Genomic DNA, 12343 nt, shown 5'->3' on the forward strand with positions numbered 1-12343 from the left:
TTGTATGCGATTAATGTTGAGCATTAGATGCGGTTTTGGTTGTTATAATAGGTAGATTGATTGATGAAATGTGTTTAGTTGTCTTCCTCGTCAAATTACCTTCCCAACGGTATAAAATACTTGACTTGATTGTTGCGGATCACAAATTGTGTTTATTTGGTTTTTGGTTCGTGCACTTAGGAGTTCTGCATCAGACTTGAAATCCAACCTGGACGCCGTCCAGATACTTGGACGCCGTCCAGGTATTCAAAGCTGGACGCCGTCCAGAAAGTCTGGACGCCGTCGCCGTCCAGATGCACTGACAGGCTACTGTCCTCGTTGGTCATTTTACGGAAAATGTTTGCTATGCTATGGGCCTCCGATTCACATGTAACTTGTTCTAACATGCTCATATATGATTAAAAACCTCAGAAAAATAGTTCGGGACCCGACCCGAACGTGTTGACTTTTTCGTTGACTTTGACCCGGCCTAAGTTGACTTTTAATCAAACTTAACCAAATATTTGTGCAATCGTTCTAACATGCTTTTATACTTTTACCTTGCATGAAATATGACGATTTAATTCACATGCTATTATGATCGAGTCTTAACGAGCCATAGGACTAATTGAACATCTTTGACCTATCGTGTTTATCGTTATTGATACAACCTATTGTTTAGGTCAAGACTAGCATTGTTCTTTGCACACGTTTACTTTTTGAAGTACTTTACTACTCGTGCACTCAAGGTGAGATCATAGTCCCACTTTTACTCTTTTGAAACTTACATTTGGGATGAGAAAACATAAACGTTCCTTTTTAACTAAGTGAACACAAGTATAGGAAAACAAACATTCTACATACGAGTTTGAACAAAAATCCTCAATTCGATTATCATTAGTTACACTTGTCGGGTGTAAGCGAGAACTTATGTTATATGGCCATATGGGTTTGACAAACCCTCATTCAAACGGTTCGCTACCGTTTACGAATGAAATATATTTTCGAGAAACAGTGTATGTTCAAACACTATTGTGATGGGGTTCTATGGAAGGAATGTTAAGCATTGATAATTGGGTGTTCGTGAAACAAACTTTTGGAATGTATTACTATTATACCAATGTTACAAATCTTGTGGTTCACTTGTACTTACTTACTTAAACCTATGATTTCACCAACGTTTTCGTTGATAGATTTCTATGTTTTTCTCAGGTCCTTGAACGATACATGATACATGCTTCCGCTCATTATTTTGATACTTGCATTGGATGTCGAGTATATATATGCATACATGGAGCGTCTTTTGGCTACTTTTAAATTGTGTCGCATAAGTTTCACTTGTACTTATAACTTTGTAACGTAACTTGTGGTGGAACAATTCTTATAAACTTTGAACAATCTTTACATTTGAAATGAATGCGACATATCTTTTGGTCAAACGTGGTTTTAAAGACTTATGACCACGTAACGGGACCTAAGTAGACGGCGCCGTCAATGATGATTTTGTCGGGTCGCTACAATATAGACAATTGACCACCCAAGTTGACCGGCGATTCACGAACGTTAAAAATTTGTAAAAACTACATGATATATATATATATATATATATATATATATATATATATATATATATATATATATATATATATATATATATATATATATATATATAATTAACATGAGATTATGATAAGTAAGTATCTCACTAAGTATATTAACAATGAGTGATATACATAAAAATGAGTTTATTGAATTAAAAAACTCGAAACGATATATATAACGATTATCGTTATAACAACGTGTTACTAAATACATATGAATCATATTAAGATTTTGATACACTATGTTTAACATGATAAAATGATAATTAAATATATCATTAAGTGTGTTAACAATGAACTACATATGTAAAACAAGACTACTAACTTAAGAATTTCGAAACGAGGCATATATGTAACGATTATCGTTGTAACGACATTTTAATGTATATATATCATATTAAGATATATTCATACATTATAATATCATGATAATGTAATAATTTAACATCTCATTTCTCATTTAAGTATAATAACAATGGATTAATTACATTTAACAAGATCGTTAATTTAAAGGTCTTAAAACAACACTTACATGTAATGACTAACGGTGACTTAACGACTCAGTTAAAATATATATACATGTAGTGTATTAAGATGTATTAATACACTTTTGAAAGACTTCATGACACATATTAAAGTACTTCTACTTAACAAAAATGCTTACAATTACATTCTCGTTCATTTTCATCAACAGTTTTACTCGTATGCACCCGTATTCGTACTCGTACAATACACAGCTTCTAGATGTATATACTATTGGTATATACACTCAATCATTAGCTCCTTAGCAGCCCATGTGAGTCATTAAATATGTGAGAACCATCATTTGGCAACTAGCGTGAATGATTACACAAAATTACAAAAATATTATAAATCATTCATGAATTATTTACATGAAAACAAAATTACATATCCTTTATATCTAATCCATATACCAATGACCAAACACCTACAAACACTTTTATTCTTCAATTTTCTTCATCTAATTGATCTCTCTCAAGTTCCATCTTCAAGTTCTAAGTGTTCTTCATAAATTCTACAAGTTCTAGTTTCATAAAATCAAGAATACTTCCAAGTTTACTAGCTCACTTCCAATCTTGTAAAGTGCTCTTCCAACCTCAAGAAATCCTTGTTGTTTATAGTAAGATATCATTCTAAATCAAGGTAATACACATATATAAACTTTGATTCAATTCCTATAACTATAACTATCTTAATTCGAGTGATAATCTTACTTAAACTTGTTTTCGTGTCATGATTCTACTTCAAGAACTTTCAAGCCATCCAAGATCCTTTGAAGCTAGATCATTTCTTTTCACTTCCAGTAGGTTTACCTACTAAACTTGAGGTATTAATGATGTTCATAACATCATTCGATTCATACATATAAAACTTTCTTATTCAAAGATTTGAACATGTAATCACTAGAACATAGTTTAGTTAATTCTAAACTTGTTCGCAAAAAAAGTTAATCCTTATAACTTGACTTTTAAAATCAACTAAACACATATTATATATCTATATGATATGCTAACTTAATAATTTAAAACCTGGAAACACGAAGAACACCGTTAAACCGGATGTACGCCGTCGTAGTAACACCCTGGGCTGTTTTGGGTTAGTTAATTAAAAACTATGATAAACTTTGATTTAAAAGTTGTTCTTCTGGAAAAAATGATTTTTCTTATGAACATGAAACTATATCCAAAAATCATGGTTAAACTCAAAGTGGAAGTATGTTTTTCAAAATGGTCATCAAGACGTCGTTCTTTCGACTGAAATGACTACCTCTTATAATATTGAATTGTAACCTGTATTTCCGACTATAAACTTATACTTTTTCTGTTTAGATTCATAAACTTAAGTTCAATATGAAACCATAGCAACTTGAATTACTCAAAACGGATTTAAAACGAAGAAGTTATGGGTAAAACAAGATTGGATAATTTTGCTTGTTGTAGCTACGTGAAAATTGGTAACAAATCTATATCAATCATATCCTAGCTAACTTATATTGTATTATACATGTATTCTAATATATTATGTAATCTTGGGATACCATAGACACGTATGCAAATATTTTGACATATCATATCGACCCATGTATATATATTATTTGGAACAACCATAGACACTCTATATGTAGTAATGTTTGAGTTAGCTATACAAGGTTGAGGTTGATTCCAAAAATATATATACTTTGAGTTGTGATCTAGCCTTAGACTTGTATACACTGGGTCGTGGATTGATTCAAGATAATATATATCGATTTATTTCTGTACATCTAACTGTGGACAACTAGTTGTAGGTTACTAACGAGGACAGCTGACTTAATAAACTTAAAAACAGTAAAACGTATTAAAAATGTTGTAAATATATTTTGAACATACTTTGATATATATGTACATATTTGTTATAGGTTCGTGAATCGACCAGTGGCCAAGTCTTACTTCTCGACGAAGTAAAAATTTGTGAAAGTGAGTTATAGTCCCATTTTTAAAATCTAATATTTTTGGGATGATAATACATGCAGTTTTTATAAATGTTTTACAAAATAGACACAAGTATACGAAACTACATTCTATGGTTTGATTATTAAACCGAGTATCGCCCTTCAAGTCTGGTAGCATAAGAATTAGGGAAATGGCCCCTAATTGACGCGAATCCTAAAGATAGATCTATTGGGCTTAACAACCCCCATTCAGGTTATGGATGATTTAGTACTTCGAGATTATTATACAGACGAGAGGTTCTATTTTGGGGATATTCTATGCATTAAGTTAACGTCGGTTACCAGGTGTTCAGCATATGAATGAATTTTTATCTATATGCAGTTTGCGAAATGCCTGATATGAGATGTATATTTATGGAAAAATGAAATCTTGTGGTCTATTATTATGATTTGATAATATATATGTTAAACCTATAACTCACCAACATTTTTGTTGACGTTTTAAGCATTTTTAATCTCAGGTGATTATTAATAGCTTCCGCTGTTGCATACTAAAATAAGGACAAGATTTGGAGTCCATGCTTGTATGATATTGTGTAAAAATTGCATTCAAGAAACTTATTTTGATGTAATATATTTTTATTGTAAACCATTATGAAATGGTCGTGTGTAAACGATATATTTTAGATTATCATTATTTGATAATCTACGTAATGCTTTTTAAACCTTTATCGATAAAATAAAGGTTATGGTTGTTTTCAAAATGAATGCAGTCTTTGAAAAACGTCTCATATAGAGGTCAAAACCTCGCGATGAAATCAATTAATATGGAACGTTTATAATTAATATGAACGGGACATTTCATCTATACTAATGTAGCATTAGAGGGGGGTAAGAAGAAGTACGTTAATGCTAGCTTCTTTAGACAGCCTTTTAGATGGACCATGGATGAGTTCTCGGATCATTTACAAGTTCCTTACTGGGGAGCCAAAATCTGCAGTCCTAATAAAAACCTGAGAAAGATCCCTAGCATATTTAGTGCGGTAGGATTGGTCACTCATATTTGTAAACCGGAGTATTCTTTGAGTAACGGTAGGATTCAGGTTAAAGATAGTGATATACAAGATGATATGGTACCTCACCTGAGGATTATCAAGAGAAATGTCACGTTTAGAGACATCCGTGATGATGTGCTATCTGGTACTGAAGCAGTTCTCCTATACTGTCTCATGGAGCATATAAAGGTGAACATTGTTTACATCCTCATTCATATAATGAAGAACGTTTTGGAATCAGATAGACTGTTCCCGAATGCCGTGCTTTTGAACCATTTGTTTGAAGAGCTAGATCTAATCCAGGACAGTTACCCCTTGAAAGCAGTGCCAGAAGATTCAATTGTGGGTTTATTTCTAACTGTTTTTAACTGGGATGTTATATCAAATGTTCAATTCAATAATGCTAGCATGTTAACATTGAAACATTAACTTGAATTTGTACTAACTTTGAACGTGCTGGTTAATCGTATGGATCTGACGTGTAGCCAGAAATGCATAATGATGTGAAATGCTTATGATTTTAATGTTTGCTGATTATGAAATATTTAAGTTTGAATGTTAGATTCTTATGTGTATTGTGTTTGCAGTATTTGTTAAATATTTCAGGAATTCAAGGAGAACCAGAGAAGTTAGTCCATGTATTAGATACTGAGTCATCAGGAGGAGCTCCAGAATTTATTGATCTACAAGGGTTGAAAGCTTGTGCAGATGCCAACTTGACAGCTTGTTTGAAAGATAAAGGTCCCAATGCTGGTAAATACAAGGGAGTTATTGACTTTCTCAAGCGTTCTAGGGTTTATGCTGCTGTTTCAATGCCGTGTACGGCTTACTATTCTCATCAAAGAGAATTCTGGGAACACGCAAGAATTGAGACTAAAAACGAGAAGAAGGTGTTATGAGTTCTATTTCTAATCAAGTAGTGAAGGTGTCTGAACAGATGATTTGTGACACATTTTTCTTCGATGATGCCGATGATATGCCTAAGGCTTTATCTAAAACGAAAATTACTGGGTGCATGCTGAGGTGCAAGTATACCGGAGATATCACAAAGGCTACTATCAAGAGAAGTGGGTTCACGCCATCGTATCGATATCTGTCTCTAGTGGTGCTTCGATGTTTGAGTCCTCTACAAGGAGGTTTTAATGAAATTAGTGAGCTATATCAGGGAATGTTTGCCGCGTTAGTTTTGAGGGCAGATTTTAATTTCTCTGGTATTATCTTTGACTTGATGGTGGAAAATGTGGCTAGTCAGTCACATCTGGTATATCTGAGGTTTCTGCAGATCTTGATAAACAATCAAACCGTTAATCTGCTAAGGTTAAAGAAGGATGCGATCAAGCAGAATCACATGTCTGATCGTACTTGTAATCGATTAAATCAGAAGAGAAACGTTAATGATGGTAAACTTGTGTGTCATCTCGCAAGGGAAGACTATCAGTGTCCACCTGGCAAGAAGTGGAGAAATGAAAATAGTAATTCGGATAAAGAAACTGATTTTGAAGTGGGAAATAGTGATGATGAATTAGAACAGCTACTAAATACTCAGACTGCTGGTGGTTCAGGTGCTGATCGATTGGTTGAGATTCTTGATATTAGTGATGCGAACATTTATAGAACTCAAAAGAGAATATTGATTGAGGATGAAGGGTATTTGGTATCAACAAAGTTAAACTTGAAGAAGAAGTTTAGATTGGTGTTAAAGGACGGCAATAGATCCTCTGCTGGAACTCAAAAGGCTTCACAACAACCACAAGTTCAAGGACAACAACAACATTCAACTCACCAACAGTCGTCAACTGCTACACAACAAGTTTTGCAAGAGACAGTGTATACTCCTACTCCTGATGCACCTCCGCCAACTGAAACTGAAGCTGGTGTCGGATCTTCGACACTCTAGTATTTGATAGATTTTTTATGTTCAAGCTATGGCTGATAATCTGAGGTTGAGAAAGGACATGGAAGAGAAATTTGAGAAGCTACAGGAGGAGAATAAGACAAAGTCTGAGGATATTGTTAGGTTGACTATGCAGGTTGAGGCACTTCAGAAGAAAGTTGGTGATCAGTCCTTGTTGTTGAGTAATGCAAAAAGGCTGCAGATGCTAAAGCTCAGGCAGATGTATCTATTGTTTGTTTGAATGCATGGGATGAGAAGTTTGAGCTTATTGAAGTAAATGAAGAAGAAACTAAAAACCGAATTGTCGAAGCTCCTGGATCCTCCAAAGCCACTGCACTGTCAGTAATTCCTCTTAAAATTGATTATAGCTTTAGTGAATTCTTTTCTAAACAGGATGAGCTGAAGCATACCGTTGTTTATTATGATCTAGAAGAGAGGGAAATCCCCCACAACTACACTAGGTCTGAGCTGGACGAAATGGTGCGTCCAGAGCAAGAAGAGAAACAAACTGCTGACGCATCGTCCAATGATCCTCAATCTGAGGATGATTCTTTTGGTCCCGAGGTTACTGAAGGTTTCAGTGATAAATATGTTGATGATGTGATATAAGATGTTACTGCTGAAGTGTTTTCGACTTATCAAAATGATAAGAAAGAAGATCTTCCTGGTTTTGATGAACTGTTTAATACGGATGATGAGGTGTTGAATAGAAAGTGTGAAGAGAAAGAAAAGAATGTGGTTTTTCCAGAAGGATTTTTTCCTGTTAAGATTCACAAGGAGAAAGTTGAAGTTTTAGAAGAAGAATGGAGAATTTTGTTGAGTATTAGAAAGTACTGTGAAAAACCGAAGCTTGAGCCAAAGTACTTCAAAATGATTAATCTGAGAAAGGGTGCAAAAGGAAGAATCCTTGCCTGGGCACACATTGAAGAATTCAACATGTTTGCGATCAAAAGAGAGTTTGGTGTAGACTATATCAAGCATTATCATGAATTCAAGTCATTACCGTATTATGAGCTTATGCAGGTTGCCTGGCTAAGGATGTTATATTGTGGTGTTGATGATCGATCTTCATTATTAGTGAAGAAGGTTAGAAATGCGTTTCGGTCAAAGAATTGAGAAGGTTTTAGACCACAATTTCCGAGGATTAGCTATAAGGTTGATCCTGGAACAGTTGAAACTCGAAAGATTGTGAAGTACAAACCTGCAAAAATGATGAAGAAAGTTCCTTTGAGAAGGATGCCGCAGAATTTTAGTTAGAGGTTCATATGGTGGTACTACGATGATCGTTCAGAGGAGGCTGTGATTGTCTTAGAAAAGAAGACCGAAAGTGATAGTGATAGGATTCGTGTGTTGGATCCAATTTGGCTGCGAAACTATACCGAGACTGATATTTTCACTTTGTATTACAATCGTATGCTACATCGCATGGAAAATCGAGTGCAGGCGGAGCAGTATGTGAAAGTTGCTAAGAGGTGCTATTTGAACAACATGGTTACGGATCCTTTCGAATGAAGAAGATGGCTGAAGACTTTTTGAATAGAACTAGGTCTTAGGAGGAGTTTGTTGGTGCATGTAATCCCCAGTTCTATAACTTGTAATCGTTCTATTGTTAAGACTTGTTACGTTTCAGTCATGTATGAATATTGGTTATGATTTATAATTGTGTAATGTGTTTAACCAATGCCGTAGGATGGTCTCGAGTTGTTTGGTTGACAATTCAGACCATCGAACGATGGAAGGCACCATCGGTCAAGGGAAAGGGAGCATCGTCCGATGGTCGAAGACAAACCCTAAGAGCACTCGGTGTCCATCCGTCGTTTTCGTCATCGCCCAAAATCGACGCCTGGATCGACTGTCGGTCGACACCCGGCCGCCGTCTTCGCCACCGTCGATTTCCACCATCGAGTAGTCGACGGTGAAAAAAGTGATCGTTGCTGTTTTATTTTTTGAATTTTCTTTATTTTTACTTTCCTTTATTCATTTAATTTTTGCTGTTTTATTTTTGATGGCTTTTTTTTTTTTTTTTTTTGGTTTTTTTTTTTGCAGGTTAATGGAGGAGGAAGAAGGATAAAGAAGGAAGAAGAAGAAGAAGGAAGAAGGAAGAAGGAAGAAGGAGGTGAAAGTTGCTGTTTTATATATATGTAATTTTTGCACTTTCTTTTTCTTTTTAAAATTAATAAAGAAACAAATATATAATAATAATAAATATGTTAAAATATAATAAAAATTAGTTAAAAAATTAAAATAAAAAAAAATGGACGCTGAAATTGACACTGAAATGGACATTGTGGACACCTCCACCTTATACACTGTCAGTCAATTTCAGCTTTCAAAATGGACACTGAAATGGATACGGACACCTTGTGCTCTAAGGCATCGAATTAATCAACATTTCGTTGATTTTATTTGATCCCGAAGCGTAATCGTATTCGTCTCGACCTAAATTAGTGTTTTTCATCTCTAATCTTGTTAATACGTTTGTTGTAAGATCCTAAGAGCGTCTACAACTTGCTTGATGAAAATTTTTCTATTTTCTCTCATAACTGTTTGCTAGAGAGTTTATATTTTTTACCGTTTAAAAGAAAAAATTAAAAGGACCAAAAAGTGTTCTTTAAAGAAATAAAATAAAAGTCGTGTAACGACTTAAAGCAAAAATAGTCGCTATTAGTAGAAGAGATAAATAATGTGTCCATTTCAAACTTTAGTTAAAAACCAATATCATGGATCAGATATGACACTAGAGCACAACCACCCACACAAGTCCGCTATAAAATATTACGGAGTACTAAATAAAGTTTACTTAAAATATCTATATCAATTTTGAAATTATTATTAACGTACTAAATATCAGCACACCACCACCTAGAATCCTATCACTATCACTTTGTTGAAATTATTATTATTATTAACGTACAAAACATTCGAAATTTTCATCATATTTTTATTTCTTATCTTACCTTTTGATATATATAAAGTTCTTTCACGTTTCTATGTGTTTAGTCATGTTCACTAGTTAATCACCCACACCACCACCTCTTCCCATGACAACACACCAAAAAATCCTAATCGTAGCCTATTCAGGACAAGGCCACATCCACCCAGCTATACGGTTAGCAAACCGGCTAATCCAAATCGGTGCTGATGTCACCTTGTGCACTAGTATGTCTGTTGTTCGACGCATCGATAAGAAAGCCATCCCACAAGGGCTAACGTTCGATCCATTTTCTGATGGCCACGATAATGGAAGACAACCAACAACCTCACTATTACAATATATCGCAGATTTTGAAACAAATGGTACTACAGCCGTTACAGAAATCATCCGTTCTGCATCGGCTGCTGGTCAACCATTTGACTATTTGGTCTACACCACTGTTATACCTTGGGCGGCACACGTTGCGAAAACTCACGGTATTAAACCTGCCCTTCTATGGTGCCAGTCGGCTACTATCTTAGATATTTATTACTACTATTTCAATGATTATCAAAGTTTGATATCTAGTAATATTAATAATCCAACGTTTCCAATTAATTTACCTGGATTACCACCATTAACCATTGGTGATTTGTCGTCGTTTATGTTTTCTTCATGTCCCGTGGATTACAAATTTATTCTTACAATTATGAAAGATCATATTGATGTGCTTGAAATAACTTCAACAATACTTGTAAACACTTTCAATGAGCTAGAAATTAGTTCAATTAGAGCAATTGAAAAACTTAATTTCCAACCAATTGGACCTTTAATCCCTTTGGAGTTCCTTGAAGAACATGGTTCATGGGAGTTAACTAGCGATTTCTTCGATAAACCAGAGGACGATTACATCCAATGGTTAAACAAGCAATCAAAGTTGTCAGTTGTATATGTTTCATTTGGAACTATAGCATCTTTTTCAATGGAACAACTAGAGGAGGTAGCAAATGGGTTGTTAGAGATTGGTAGGCCGTTTTTATGGGTGATAAGAGATGGCGAAAAAGCAGGAAAATTAAGCAAGTTAGAGGAACTTCAAAAACTCGGGATGATTGTCGGTTGGTGCTCACAAGTTATGGTATTGGGCCATGAATCAATTGGGTGTTTTGTGATGCATGGTGGGTGGAATTCTACGCTTGAGTCGTTGGTGGCCGCTATTCCTACAGTTGTGTTTCCACAATGGTCGGATCAATTAAACGACGCGAAGATGCTTCAAGATGTGTGGAAAACGGGAATTAAGGTGAAGAGTAGGGAGGGAGATGGAGTGTTAGAAGGAAAAGAGATGAAGAGATGTGTAGAAATAGTGATGGGAAATAAAGAGATGAAGAGAAATGCAGAAAAATGGAGGGATTTGGCTAAAGAAGCTCTCAAGATTAATGGTGGATCGTCTATTGTTAACCTCAAAGCATTCTTGGACAATGGTTGTAATTGATAAATGGGTAACAAGATGCGTAAGTCATCTTTGTTAAAAAAATGTTTCTTTTGTGAAACTAGGTATGTTTTTATCTGTATGTATAGTTTACCCATATGTTTGTAAGTTGTAATTTAGATTACTTGGGAAGTGGGAATCTTATTATGCATGTTATGGGAATGGTAGTTTTCTAACAGGATTGAATTGTTGGAAAATCGTGTGTACTTTTACCAAAACAGATTAACGCAGCGGATAGTTAAAATAATAATCTTTTATTATTTTATGAACAAAATTTAACAAGATTAAATTTTCACTTATTTAATGAAACATGCACATGATTAACGATCCCAAAAATCCAGTTACACCATAATAATTGTCATGAATATAAATCATAAGATGAGTAAACGATATACCTTTCTTGAAGAAACTGATTGAAGGAGAGAAACCTTTCTTGAAGAACCTGATTGAAGGAGAGAAACCTACGATCAAAAATATGACCGTCTCTTTGGATAGTCCACACTACACTTCAAACAACGTCAATGGATGCTAGTCCAAACCCAAGTAATAATCAATCAACCTTTGATTAATATTATGAACCCAAAATATGTAATATGTGTTTTTCCTTTTAGTTCATCGAAAGCATTAGAATGATTCAAAAATTACTTCGTAATATGATACACATATATGAATATATAATATATCCCATTTGTTTGGTAGCATAAAGTAAATCAAAAGAAATCAAGATTCGTTTGTTTGATAGCAAAAAGCAAATCAAAAGAAATCAAGATCATTTTCAAATACAATGCTATATTTTAAAAAGTCGTATTTCTCAAATACTTTAGGGGTAGTTTATGAAACTTATAATTAATAATTTCTATCATGTCACTTTCATGTGAATAGTAAATTAATTAATTTCGTTTCATTTACTATTCATATGAATAGTAAATGAATTAATTTCGATTTACTATTTTGTTACTTGA

General features: G+C 34.2%; 1 protein-coding gene across 1 annotated transcript; it reads left to right on the forward strand.

The window, feature by feature from the left end:
• The first annotated feature begins 10019 nt into the window (after positions 1 to 10019).
• LOC139897579 (UDP-glycosyltransferase 75C1-like) lies at positions 10020 to 11559 on the forward strand. The gene has a single exon (XM_071880277.1). The coding sequence runs from the start codon at positions 10023 to 10025 to the stop codon at positions 11382 to 11384; it is 1362 nt and encodes a 453-aa protein (XP_071736378.1). The 5' UTR covers positions 10020 to 10022; the 3' UTR covers positions 11385 to 11559.
• Positions 11560 to 12343: the final 784 nt, after the last annotated feature.

Source organism: Rutidosis leptorrhynchoides, chromosome 3 (assembly GCF_046630445.1).
Source record: "Rutidosis leptorrhynchoides isolate AG116_Rl617_1_P2 chromosome 3, CSIRO_AGI_Rlap_v1, whole genome shotgun sequence".
Classification (NCBI taxonomy): domain Eukaryota; kingdom Viridiplantae; phylum Streptophyta; class Magnoliopsida; order Asterales; family Asteraceae; genus Rutidosis; species Rutidosis leptorrhynchoides.